The sequence below is a fragment of the Chiloscyllium plagiosum genome, unplaced genomic scaffold (assembly GCF_037043375.1).
Source record: "Chiloscyllium plagiosum isolate Xiang-an unplaced genomic scaffold, Cpla_swu_hap1 HiC_scaffold_6, whole genome shotgun sequence".
NCBI classification, from domain to species: domain Eukaryota; kingdom Metazoa; phylum Chordata; class Chondrichthyes; order Orectolobiformes; family Hemiscylliidae; genus Chiloscyllium; species Chiloscyllium plagiosum.
In genome coordinates, this window is record NW_028270144.1 from 78,480,768 (window position 1) to 78,495,355 (window position 14,588).

At 46.3% G+C, this 14,588-nt stretch overlaps 1 protein-coding gene across 3 annotated transcripts in view; it reads left to right on the forward strand.

Annotated features, from left to right (window-relative positions):
• The window catches only part of dync2h1 (dynein cytoplasmic 2 heavy chain 1), a 565,214-nt gene that overhangs the window by 547,358 nt on the left and 3,268 nt on the right, over positions 1 to 14,588 (forward strand). For all 3 annotated transcript variants that reach the window (XM_043691805.2, XM_043691808.2, XM_043691806.2), the window contains 2 exons: positions 2,638 to 2,719; positions 13,373 to 13,489. In XM_043691805.2, the coding sequence (XP_043547740.2) occupies positions 2,638 to 2,719; positions 13,373 to 13,489 (199 nt within the window). The remainder of the gene's footprint in view (positions 1 to 2,637; positions 2,720 to 13,372; positions 13,490 to 14,588) is intronic.

Here is a 14,588-nt window from a genome sequence, read left to right on the forward strand (position 1 = left end):
CAAAATCTAGGAGGGTAAAGTCGCGGATTCGTTCACTGAACTGGTGGGTTTTTCGACAAATGCTTTGTTACCTTGCTAGGTGATATCATCAGTGCGACTTTGATAAGGTGTTGGCGCTCTGTCCTGCTTGGTATTAATAGATTAGATTCCCTACGGTGTAGAAACAGGACCCTTGGCCCAACAAGTCCACACCAATCCTCCGAAGCATAACGCACCCAGACCCATTTGCCACTGACTAATGCACCTAACACTATGTGCAATTTAGCATGGGCAATTTAGTATGGTCAATTCACCTGACCTGCCCATCTTTGGACTGTGGGAGGAAACCGGAGCACCCGGAGGAAACCCTAGCAGATACAGGGAGAATGTGCAAACTCCATACAGACAGTTGCCCAGAGTTGGAATCGAGTCCAGGTCCCTGGCGCTGTGAGGCATATATCTAAGTTTGTTGGTCCTTCCGGTTCTGAATGGCTTGTATACAGAGTCCAGTTCAATGTGTCTATTGATTGAGTTCCGGTTGGAGAGCCAGGCTTCAAGGAATTCCGTGACGCATCTCTATTTCGACTGTGCTAGGGATGGTTACATCATCCCAGTTGAATTTCTGTCCTTCATTGTCTGTTTGGTTGGAAATGAGAGATTACTGGTCATGTCTGGCAGTGGCGGGCTGATGTTCATGCACTTATATGGTCAGTTTTCTTCCTGTTTGTCCTATGTAGTAAAGAAACACTGATGATGTCACCTAGCAAGGTAACAAAACATTTGCAGAAAAACACACCAGCTCGGCGAACAAATCCACGACTTTATCCACAACTCAATCTACAAATCTTTTCAAGAACTCCAAAAATCTAAGATGGTTTCTAAAACAAAAATTTTAAGACTGTCATCCCAGATAGTCTGAGGAGCAGCAAAGACGGTGGGATTGCCATACTGCTCGTGTTTTTTACATTAGTACTGAGCTCCATACTTCTAGTTGGGAATTCTGATCCTAGCTCCTTCAGAAATGTGAAAGCTGGAAGATGTAAGGATCAGCGAAGGTTAAGTTGGAGTTGTGTGTAGTAAGCTGGGGTTCAACTTAATAGTTACCCAGGAGTTTGAACAAGTTCTGAATTCTGAAGATCAAGAATGTGCAGTTAGATGGATTGGCCACTCTAAATTATCCCATAGTGTCCAGGGATATGCAGGCTAGGTGAATTAGACAAGGTAAATGCAGGATTATGGGATAGGCTGAGTGTTGCTGGTCTTTAGATGGTTGGTGCAGACTTACTGGGCCGAATGGTCTCTTGCCATACTGTAGGGATTCTATGATTCTACGAATTGCCTGACTCTTCAAAGTTAAGTATGAACTTGATGGAAGAGGAACTATCTGAGTTCTTGGATGTTAAATAGTTGATTCGGATGGTTCAAGGCACATTTGAACCCTTCAATTTCCTTGGCAAATCCTACAAAGTCTACTGCATCTGGGATTCCACAGGGTCAGAAAGCTCCAGTTTGCACTGTTTCAAGTTGACTCAATTAATATGATCCACTTTGATGCCATAAATAAAGTAGTACCAATATATCTGTTTAATGCTATGAGTTTCACTTTAATGTTGCTTGCCACAGGCTCCAGTTCTGTGGCCTGCATTTTGTCAAGTTCTTTTCCCCTGTGCTTCTGTTCTTACACTCAGTCCTAAAGTCCCCTTATTCCCCCTTTCCAATTCCCATCCTCCATTCTGACTTTCAAAGTCTCCGGTGTCCATAGATTCCGTTCTGGGCAATGGTTCCCTTCATGCATATAGACTTCCGCCCTTTCCTCCTTTGACCTCTTTTCCTCTTCTACCTTCCTGTTCCCAACACCCATTTCCATGATCTTACCTTATGAAGTCTTTGGTATCTGGAGCATCACTATGCTGACTTTTGCTGCTCCTCTCTTAACTCCTGTCCTGAATTTGCACTGAAGTCCTGGACTCCATCTAGACATTGCTCAATGCAGATTCTGGATTTCAGTTGCTACTGATACGACACAATTTTTGCCATTATTTGGAGCCTGGTGGTTTGAAACTTCATCAGGTGAAAATAATTTTAACATCAAATTACAGTATTTACTGTTATGTTGTATTTTTAGTTATTCAATGATTGTAGGCATTTCGAAATGTAATTCCTGAAGAAGGGCTTATGCTCGAAACGTCAATTCTCCTGCTCCTCGGATGCTGCCTGGCCTGCTGTGTTTTTCCAGCACCACATTTTTCAACTCTAGTACTCCAACATCTGCAGTCCTCACTTTCTCCCATTTAGAAGTGTACTCCATTTCAGGTTAACAATCTTTTAAAGTAGTTTTCTGCTGAGAAAGTTGCTGAAGTACCAAACTGAACATTGTCTTTTTTACACTTGGTGATTTGTTTTGTTTTACAAGATATTTCAGCAAGGAATACGCAGCACTGTACACATGCAGTACATCATTTCAATCGTTACATTGCATTTCTGGGCAATAAATGTCTAAAGGAACTTAAATCTAGTTTTAACATCGATTCGCATTGGAACCTTTGAATCACTTCAAGTAGTTTCACTTAATGTCACAATTTTCAAGAACACAACCACAAGCGAGACCTTATTGTAATGGACTTCTAAGTTTATTTAATTTATTTATTTATATTGCAGAGTTATGAGTTGCTCAATAGACAACCTGAAATTTGTTGCCACTTGGAAAGGACGGATGCAGGATGTGAAACTCCAAGTCAGGGTAGGAAATCTGCTTTAACAAAATGCATTATCAATTATCTGATAATTATCAATTGCCATCATAAAGTTTTAGTGGAAGAGTGATCACTTACTCATCTCGAATTCAAGATATTGGTGATATAAATTGTGTTTCAAGACATCATTATTTTTGAGATGACCAAAATATTCTTCAGAACATTGATCTCTATTAAGGCAATTTTCATCAAATTCATACAGTCCCTACAGTGTGGAAACAGGCCATTTGGCCCAACAAGTCCACACTGACCCTCTGAAGAGTATCCCACCCAGACCCATTCCCCTACCCTCGTACTGTACATTTCCCCTGACTGATACATCTAGCCTACACCTCCCTATACATCCTACACTATAGGCAATTTAGCAATGTGAATTCACCTAACCTGCAGATCTTTGGACTGTGGGAGGAAACTAGAGCACCTGGAGAAAACCCACGCAGACACAGGGAGAATGTGCAAACTTCACACAGACATTCACCCGCGGCTGGAATCGAACCCAGGTACCTGGCACTGTGAGGCAGCAATGCTAACCATGAGCCACTGTACTGCTAATATGATACCGTATTGAATATTTCCAACTCAAATCCAAAAGGGTGGTTTAACGCCATCTCCACGTAACAGTAGCTTAATCTTATTTTGTACTGCGTATGTTTCTTTTCAATGGTAGCATGATTGCTCCAAATCCAGCACCCATTTCTATTCTGAAATCGAGCGATAGAAATTCTCACCTTAATGAGTGGAGGGTATTCAAATCAATTACACCTATCTTCAGATGGACCAATCTATTCACATTCCATTTATAGAATCATAGAGTCATAGAGATGTACAGCATGGAAACAGACCCTTCGGTCCAACCCGTCCACACCGACCAGACATCCCAACCCAATCTAGTCCCACCTGCCAGCACCCGGCCCATATCCCTCCAAACCCTTCCTATTCATATACTCACCCAAATGCCTTTTAAACGTTGCAAGAGTACCAGCCTCCACCACTTCCTCTGGCAGCTCTGTCCATACATATACCACCCTCTGTGTGAAAATGTTGCCCCTGAGGTCTCTTTTATATCTTTCCCTTCTCACCCTAAACCTACGCCCTCTAGTTCTGGACTCACTGACTCCAGGGAAAATACTTTGTCTGTTTATCCTATCATGTCCCTCATGATTTTGTAAACCTCTATAAGGTCACCCCTCAGCCTCTGATGCTCCAGGGAAAACAGCCCCAGCCTATTCAACCTCTCCCTGTGGTTCAAATTCTCCAACCCTGGCAACATTCTTGTAAGTCTTTTCTGAACCCTTTCAAGTTTCACAACATCTTTCCGATAGGAAGGAGACCAGAACTGCACGCAATATTCCAACTGTGGTCTAACCAATGTCCTGAAAAGCTGCAACATGACCTCCCAACTCCTGTACTCAATACTCTGACCAATAAAGGAAAGCATACCAAATGCCTTCTTCACTATCCTATCTAACTGCAACTCCATTTTCAAGGAGCTGTGACCCTACACTCCAAGGTCTCTTTGTTCAGCAACACTCCCTAGGACCTTACCATAAAGTGTTTAAGTCCTATTTGTGTCCTGGAACATTAAGCTGCCAGACCTGCCCATCCCTGAGCTATGTTACTATAATTGCTATGATATCTCAGTCCCACGTTCCTAACCATGCCCTGAGTTCATCTGCCTTCCCTGTTAGGTCCCTTGCATTGAAATAAATGCAGTTTAATTTATTAGTCCTACCTTATCCCTGCCTGCCCTGACTGTTTGGCTCTCTTCTGTTCTCAACTGTACCAGTCTCAGATTGATCTCTTTCCTCACTATCTCCCTGGGTCCTAGAACCCCCCCCCCCCCCCTTACTGTTTAAATCCTTCTGAGCAGCTCTAGCAAATTTCCCTGCTAGTATATTAGTCCCCTTCCAATTTAGGTGCAATCTGTCCTTCTTGTAGAGGTCACTTCTACCCCAAAAGAGATTCCAATGATCCTAAAATGTGAATCTTTCTCCCATACACCAGCTCCTCAGCCATGCATTCATCTGCTCTATACTCTTATTCCTGCCCTCACTAGCTCGTAGCACTGGGAGCAATCCAAATATTACTACTCTCAAGGACCTCCTTTTTAAATTCCTGCCTAACTCTCTGTAATCTCCCTTCAGAATCTCAACCTTTTCCCTTCCTATGTCGTTGGTTCCAATGTGGGCAATGACCTCTTGCTAGCCCCTCTCCCGCATGAGAACATTCTGCACCCTCTCTGAGACATCCTTCATCCTGGCACCAGGGAAGCAACACACCATTCTGATTTTTCACTGCTGGCCACAGAAACGTCTGTTTGTACCTCAGACTAGAGACTCCCCTAACACAATTGATCTCTTGGAACCCGACGTACCCCTCGTTGCATTAATGCCAGTATCAATACCAGAAACTTGGCTGTTCGTGCTATGTTCCCCTGAGAATCCATTACCCCCTACCGACCTCGCAACCTTCATGATCGCGGCCCAAACAACCGCCTCCGGGATCGCCGCACAGACAACCTGCTCTGCGATCGTCATGAAGACAATCGCCAACAGATTGGCGACCTCCGCAGCTATGGGGAAGAACTCTGTCTCCGTGGTCGCCGCAGCTACTTCCGCCCCCAGTGACGTCAGCAACCTACATTTGGACCACATCGCCGCATGTGTCTCCGCCCCCCCGCCGCGTTCCGTCACCACGCCTAAGCCCGCCCCCCCGCCGCGTTCCGTCACCACGTCTAACCCCGCCCCCCCGCTGCGTTCCGTCACCGCGCCTAACTCCGCCCCCCCGCCGCGTTCCGCCACCACGCCTAACTCCGCCCCCCGGCCGAGTTCCGTCACCGCGCCTAACCCCGCCCCCCCGCCGGTCTCCATCACCATGTCCAACTCCGCCCCCACACCGACCTCTGTCCCCGCCCCCAGGCCTAACCCCGCCCCCACATCCAGCTCCAGCCCCACACCAGGTCCTAGCTCCCAGCCCTGCCGTGTGTTCACCATCCCTCCAGACTTGCCCCTCTCTGAGGATGAAAGATCAGTCCTCAGCAGAGGTCTCACCTTCGTTCCCACACGTTCTCGGGTCAATGAATTCAACACACGGAGTGACATCGAACAATTCTTCCGCCGCCTTCGCCTCCGTGCCTTCTTCTTCAATCAAGACTCTCGCCCACCCTCTGACGACCCCTTCTCCCACCTCCAACACACCCCGTCCATCTGGACACCCCGTGCTGGCCTCCTACCTGCCCTCGACCTCTTCATAGCAAACTGCCGCCGCGATATTAACCGCTACCTGAACTCCCACACCCCTCCCACCCACTCCAACCTCTCACCCTCGGAACGCGCAGCCCTCCACTCCCTCCGTTCCAACCCCAACCTCACCATCAAACCAGCTGACAAGGGAGGCGCAGTAGTAGTTTGGCGCACTGACCTCTACACCGCTGAGGCCAAACGCCAGCTCGCAGATACCTCCTCCTACCATCCCCTTGACCATGACCCCACCCCCCCACCACCAAACCATCATCTCCCAGACCATCCATAACCTCATCACCTCAGGGGACCTCCCATCCACCGCCTCCAACCTCATAGTCCCACAACCCCGCACCGCCCGTTTCTACCTCCTGCCCAAAATCCACAAACCTGACTGCCCCGGACGACCCATCGTCTCAGCCTGCTCCTGCCCAACCGAACTCATCTCGGCATACCTCGACACGGTCCTGTCCCCATTAGTCCAAGAACTCCCCACCTACGTTCGTGACACCACACACGCCCTCCACCTCCTCCAGGATTTCCGCTTCCCCGGTCCCCAACGCCTCATCTTCACCATGGACATCCAGTCCCTGTACACCTCCATCCCCCATCACGAAGGACTCAAAGCACTCCGCTTCTTCCTTTCCCGCCGTACCACCCAGTACCCTTCCACCGACACCCTCCTTCGACTGACCGAACTGGTCCTCACCCTGAACAACTTTTCTTTCCAATCCTCCCACTTTCTCCAAACAAAAGGAGTAGCCATGGGCACCCGCATGGGCCCCAGCTATGCCTGCCTCTTCGTAGGGTATGTGGAACAATCCATCTTCCGCAACTACACTGGCCCCACCCCCCATCTTTTCCTTCGCTACATTGATGACTGTATCGGCGCTACCTCGTGCTCCCACGAGGAGGTTGAACAGTTCATCCACTACACTAACACCTTCCACCCCGACCTCAAATTCACCTGGACAGTCTCGGACACCTCCCTCCCCTTCCTAGACCTTTCTGTTTCTATCTCAGGCGACCGAATCAACACGGACATCTACTACAAACCAACCGACTCCCACAGCTACCTGGACTACACCTCCTCCCACCCTGCCCCCTGTAAAAACGCCATCCCATTCTCCCAATTCCTTCGTCTCCGCCGCATCTGCTCCCAGGAGGACCAGTTCAAAATACGTACAACACAGATGGCCTCCTTCTTCAAGGACCGCAATTACCCCCCCGACGTGGTCGACGGTGCTCTCCACCGCATCTCCTCCACTTCCCGCTCCTCCGCCCTTGAGCCCCGCCCCTCCAACCGCCACCAGGACAGAACCCCACTGGTCCTCACCTACCACCCCACCAATCTCCATGTACAGCGCATCATCCGCCGTCACTTCCGCCACCTCCAAACAGACCCCAGACCCAAGGATATATTTCCCTCCCCTCCCCTATCAGCTTTCCGTAGAGACCACTCCCTCCGCGACTCCCTTGTCAGATCCATACCCCCCACCGACCCAACCTCCACTCCCGGCACCTTCCCTTGCAACCGCAGGAGGTGCAACACTTGCGCCCACACCTCCCCCCTCACTTCTCTCCAAGGCCCCAAAGGAAACTTCCATATCCGCCACAGATTCACCTGCACCTCCACCCACATCATCTACTGCATCCGCTGCAGCCGGTGTGGCCTCCTCTATATTGGGGAGACAGGCCGCCTACTTGCGGAGCGATTCAGAGAGCACCTCTGGGCCACCCGGACGAACCAACCCAACCACCCTGTAGCACAGCATTTCAACTCCCCCTCCCACTCCACCGAGGATATGCAGGTCATTGGACTCATCCACCGCCAAACCACAACAACGCGACGGTCGGAGGAGGAGCATCTTATCTTCCGACTGGGAACCCTCCAACCACAGGGGATGAACTTGGACTTCACCAGTTTCTTCATCCCCCCTCCCCCCACCTTGTCTCAGCCGAATCCCTCCAGCCCGGCACCGCCTTCCTGACCTGCAGTCTTCTTCTTGACCTCTCCGCCTCCATCCTACTCCGACCTATCACCCTCACCTTGACCTCTTTCCACCTATCACATTTCCAACGCCCCTCCTCCAAGTCCCTCCTCCCTACCTTTTATCTTCTCCTGCTGAACACTCTCTGCTCATTCCTGAAGAAGGGCCTGTGCCCGAAACGTCGAATCTCCTATTCCCTGGATGCTGCCTGACCTGCTGTGCTGTTCCAGCAGTAAAGTTTCAACTTTGATCTCCAGCATCTGCAGACCTCACTTTTTCCTGAAATGGGTATAGGCACAGAAGATTCCTGCACTAGCTGCCTATCTCTCTTACCTTTCCTGGTGTTAACCCATCTATGTGACTGTATCTGAGACTTTCCTCCCTTCCTATAACTGCCATCCATCACATACTGTTGCTGTTGCAAATTTCTCATTGCTTCTAACTGTCTCTAACTGATCCATTCGATTTGATAAGATTTGCAACCAACAGCATTTATTGCAGATATAATCCGCAGTAACCCTTAAACTCTCTTTAAACTCCCACTTCTGACACGAAGCATGTATCACTCTACTAAAGGCCATTTTTACTCCTTCACAATCTACAGACCAAGAAAATAACACCGTCTTATTCCTCTACAAAACACTGCCCTGGGTTAAATTAATAGTTATGGCTTATACTTTAAGTTTAATCAAGAGACATATCTCAAAAAACATATAATCAAGAAAGAACCCACTCTACTCACTACTGCAGATTCTCTGTAGGCCACACGTAAAACAGCAATTCACTTATCTGCTTCTGTGCTGTGAACTTCACCCAACAGTTCCTCCAAGATCAGTTTGTTAATTTTCCCAGATGCACTCCGACGCCCAGCGATACATGAATTCAAACAGCAAAGGCAGTACCTGTGCAGGTACACTGTGGTGTCAGTTTCTTACTCTCTCTCTCTCCTGCACTGACCTCACCATGTGCTTCCTTTGTCTCTTCTTCTCCCTTTAAAACTGCTGTTGTTTTGACATTTTTTTCCAAAGTTCCAAAACAATGGCAACAGCATATAAAACAGTAATTGCTGCTCCTGGAATTTAAGGAAATCACCTCCAGCACCTAAAACACATCAAAAAAGGCGCAGCTGTTACAGCCAAAAATTTTTCCCATCCTCCATCTTGGATTACCCAGAATCCTTGTGGTAGTAAGAAAAAGTTTAATTCCATATGGCAAAACAATCTAAGCAATTTTCATATATTCATTAAAAATTTTGCCAATTGCAGCATCAAATAGAGACTCTTTAGTCCAAGTAGCTAATTAAGCTTTTGCTTCAACAGGACTTATACTTTTAAAAAGTTTCCATTGAAATGCATGTTTGTAGTGAAGATAGGAATGAGTGATGTCTTCTCATAATATGCTTTTCAAGCACATAACCTCAAAGATGCAAGTCATGCAAAAATGTGGCTAAGTGGTTAGCACTGCTGCCTCACAGCACAAGGGACCCAGGTTCGATTCCAGCCTCGGGCAACTGTCTGTGTGGAGTTTGCAAGTTCTCTTTGTGTCTGCGTGGGTTTCTTCTGGGTGCTCCGGTTTCCTCCCGCAGTCCAAAGATAAACAGGTCAGGTGAATTGGGCATGCTAAATTGCCCAAGTGTTCGGTGCATTAGTCAGAGGGAAATGGGTCTGGGTGGGTTACTCTTCGGAGGGTCGGTGTGGACTTATTGGGCCGAAGGGCCTGTTTCCACACTGTAGGAAATCAAAAAGTTACAGGAGAAAATGAAAATTAGCCCACTGACAGTGTTTGTTGACATTGTGGGAAACCTGACCCAGTGAAAGTGTCAAATGAGGCACTTTATAACCTTTGGTGATGAACAGTGTTATTTAGTCGTTTAAGCTGCGACAGCATAATCACGCAGAGTATATAACACGCACTATTTTTATGGAAAGGTTTACGTTGGCATTCCTGCAAGATTCCTCTATTGTTCTCATTGTTAGTAGGAGAAATTTTGAGAATGCACTTCGTGTAACAAATTGCATTGTTCCAGCATAATTACAGGGTGATGCAAACAGAGTAGTGTAGCATTATTTTAAAGCAATTGCTTCTTGGTTATAGGAAATGATTTTCGTGCTACACTTAGAACATACAACGTTACAGCGCAGTACAGGCACTTCGGCCCTCGATGCTGCGTCAACCTGTGAAATTAATCTGATGCCCATCTAACCTACACCATTCCATAATTATCCATACGTATGTACAATGCCCACTTAAATGCCCTTAACGTCACAAGTCTACTACTGTTGCAGGCAGGCTGTTCTACACCCTTACTACTCTGAGTAAAGAAACCACTCCTGATATCTGTCCTAAATTTATCACCCCTCAATTTAAAGCTATGTCCCCTCGTGTTAGCCTTCACCATCCGAGGAAAAAGGTTTTCACTGTCCACCCCATCTAACCCTCTGATTATCTTATATGTCTCGATTTAGTCACCTCTCAACCTTCTCTCCAACGAAAACAGCCTCAGTTCCCTCAGCCTTTCCTTGTAAGACCTTCCTTCCATACCAGGCAACATCCTAGTAAATCTCCTCTGACCCCGTTCCAAAGTGAACTACCTTTTTTGCATTAAACTCTATTTGCCACTTCTCAGCCCAGCTCTGCATCTTATTTATGTCCCTCTGTAACCCACAATATCCTTCGGCACTATCCACAACTCTGCCTACTTAAGTGCCATCCACAAATTTACTAACCCCTCCTTCTACGCCCACATCCAGATCATTTATAAAAATGGCAAACAATGTGGCCCCAAAACAGATCCTTGTGGGTCCTTGTGTCACTGATGTGTCCATGCTTGGAGCCGCATCTCCAGCCACACATTTGGCGGGTGTTTCTGGAAGTGGATTTGTTCCTTGACCTTAAGATTGTTAGTATTCCTTTCTCCGATGCCTTTTCTATACTTTACCTTGCTGATGAGTGATCTCAAAGAATTGAGTCCCTGATACAGGAACTTCCCCTTCTGAATGAGAGTGTCCCATGCATTGATATCTATGTTGCATGACTTCAAGGAGCCTTTAAAACACTTCCTTCATCCTACTCTCAATCAAGTGCCTTCCTTGAGCTGGTGCTTTTGGCTGCTTCATGGACGTTGATGTCCTCGCAGTTGATGTGGAGAATCTGTCTCAAGCAGCATTGATGACACGGCTCCAAGGCCTTGAGATGGTGTCGATATGTAGTTTCAAAGAGTTTGAAAAATAATTGCCTTATACACAAGGATCTTAGCATCAGTGAGGATCTTGGTGTAAGAATGGACACAGATGACATTGTCCATGCTGTAAAGTTCACTTTTGATTCTGAAGTTAAAGAATGTTCTCTTATTAACTGAAAAGAAACTCTTTCGTTCAGCCCTGTGGAAGTTTATAATGTCCACTGATTCTAAGCAAAAAGAAAATTATTTATTCCAACAATTTAGAAGACAAAGAAGTAGGAGGTTGTTTCACAATCTCAGTGACAGCAAATCATAATTAAATTGCTGTGTGTTCTGCTCCATGCCAGATTGAGACCCCCAAGCAAAATTGTAAAAATAGATATAAACTGAATGGAAGTAGTGAGCTGAGGACACCAAAACAAAGCCTTGATGTAGTTTGTTGATCAGGGCTGAACAAATTCAGTCATTGATGATGTTGAACTGACATGTGGTGGAGTGTAATGTCCCGGGCAAAGTGTTTGGAAATGGGGGAGGGTGTGGGAATGGGACCTTATGTTTCTTCAGCTTCTTCAGCCAATGCACAGACCTTCGAGGTCCACACTTGGCATCGGCTAGAGAAACCAGAAGTGAATGCAACAGGTGGGATCCCTCGGAGTGGTTGTGTGAATTTGTTAATGGGTTCCGTTGGTGTTGTGATCTATGCCACACAGCGCGATCACTGAGTGCTAGTCCCATATCCTTTCTTCTAACCTTCTTCCTCTGACTTCCCTCCCCCACTCCACTAGCCACCACCTCTTCACCAACACCTCCATACTTGCCCTCACTCACCTGTAGCCTGGGACCCTCCTCTATCCTAGATCCCTTTTTGGTAGCAGCCACTGCAGCCAGTGGTGCGAATGTGCCAAGGATGGCTGCCAACTTTTGTTAGGTTGGCAGCTCTCAGGGGCTAGGATTTCTGTTCTCTGAGTCTTAAATCCTGATGAAGCCCCAACCCTGACTAAGTAGGCACCTAACTCTGGTAGGTCTTCCTCAACTCAGGCAACATGGAGCTCCCTCCAGTTCTACAGCGGGCGGCACGGTGGCACAGTGGTTAGCACTGCTGCCTCACAGCACCAGAGACCCGGGTTCAATTCCCGCCTCAGGCGACTGACTGTGTGGAGTTTGCACGTTCTCCCCGTGTCTGCGTGGGTTTCCTCCGGGTGCTCCGGTTTCCTCCCACATTCCAAAGATGTGCAGGGTCAGGTGAATTGGCTATGCTAAATTGCCCGTAGTGTTAGGTAAGGGGTAAATGTAGGGGTATGGGTGGGTTACGCTTCGGCGGGTCGGTGTGGACTTGATGGGCAGAAGGGCCTGTTTCCACACTGTAATGTAATCTAATCATAATCTACAGCCAGCAAGTGAGATCCCTGACACCAGCATTAAATTTCTCCCACAATTTGTTGGCTGTGGTGTGTGTGTGAAGAGGAGTGGATAATGGCGTGAAGAGAAGAGGGAGTCGATGAGCTTAAGATCATGATTTGCAGAATAAAGCAGCCTTATACCTGTTTCAGTCAGGCTTGCTGTTATGGGCCCACTGAAACTTATCCGGTAACCCCAAGACCTCCACTTTCAGTCTTTTCAAATCCTGGTCATTGGTTTTCAGGCACAAAGGGAACAGCCATGAGTTAAATCTCTACACTGTACAATTTGGGAAAGAATTACTCTTCAGTAGAGAGATTGGATTTTCTTTTTGATGTATAACTTTGTTGTTTTAACTTTGTGTTCACGTACCTGGTTGAAAAACATAAAAATAACTCTCCAAGGGATTCTATGCACTCTAATCCTCATTGTTCTGTAATTCCTGTTATTTTAATATGTTACATCAGATTGTAAGATATTGTTCTGTCTGACAGAGAGCTCAGTCTTACTGGTTTGTAAACTGAACTATATCTGCAGGTAGGTGGGCAACTGGTACCAAAACATTTTATCCTTCCATTTTTGGGTGAGAAGGGATGTTTGCAGAGTTTGCTGTCGTGAAGAGGTTATTTGTTTAAAACAGATTTCCTATTCTTACACACAAGGTTACAGCATCCGCAGTAATTTGCTTTTTTTCACTTCCTGTTATTTATCAGCAGTATTGGATTTTATTTCCCAAAGTCTTTTCCATCATTATTACAGGAGAATTAATTGAATTTTGGCACTCAGTGGTTCCTGATATATGTCTAAATATTTGATATGTCTCTGTGGCAGATTGGAGGTCTCTATCTAGAGGGATGCAGCTTTGATGGGAATCGACTTTCAGAGAACCAGCATGATTCTCCTAGCGTGTCAGCTGTGCCCACCTGTTATATGGCCTGGATTCCTCAGGTACTAAATTGTTTCTTAACCTGTATTAATTAAGTTGATAAAGATTAATGTTAATGTGGGGTCTAAGTTTAGCGTAATCTATATTTCTTTTTTATATACTGATCAACCTGTTACGCATTTTGAATATTTTTAGTTCTGTTTTAGATTAGTGGGCATTGCTGGCTGGGCCAGCATATATTGCCTGTCCCTAGTTGCCCTTGAGAAAGTCGTGATGAGCCACCTTCTTGCATCACTGCAGTCAGCTTACTGTAGGCTTCCCACAATGTAATTAGGAAGGGAGTCCTAGGATTTTGACCCAATGACACTGGAGGAATAGTGATATGTTTCCAAACCTGAATGCCTCAAGTGGCTTAGAGGGGTACTTGCAGGTGGTGGTGCTCTCATGTATCTGCTGCCATAGTTCTTCTCGTGACATGTGCCTAGTAGGAGATGAGTTATGTGCCATAAGATTTCAAGCCTCTGATCTGTCTGGTAGCCATAATACATATGCACCTCATCTAGTTCAGTTTCTGGTAAATGATACCCCCAGGATATTAGTAGTGGGGGTTTGAGTGATGACGCTACCATTGAATGTCAAGTGGAGATGGTTAGATTCTCTCGTTGGAAATGGTCATTACCTGGCATTTGTGGTAGACATTGAAATCCCTCACTCAGAGTAGATTATATTCTTCATCACCCTCAGTGCATCTTCCAGGTGGTGTTCAACATGGAGGAGTACTGATTGATGAGCCAAGGAAGGATGGTGCATGGTTTTCAATAGGAGGTTTCTTTGCTCATGTTTGACTTAATACCATAAGACTTCGTGGGATCTGGAGTCAATGTCAAGTACCCTCATTGCTGAGGTTCTGGAGTCACAGTTTTCAGTAGTTTCCCTTCCTAAAGTACATTAATGAACATGATAGGTTTTGCCATCGTCAGTAGTTTCATGGTCATCACTAGACTTTTAAATCCAGATTTTTTTTTTATCAAACTCCTCCATCTGCTGGGTTGGGATTTGAACACAGGTCCCTTGAATGATACTTGGGTCTCTGAATTACTCATGCAGTGACGATTTCACCTCACCATTGCCTCCCGTAAATTTTAAAGTTTAAGTTTAAAT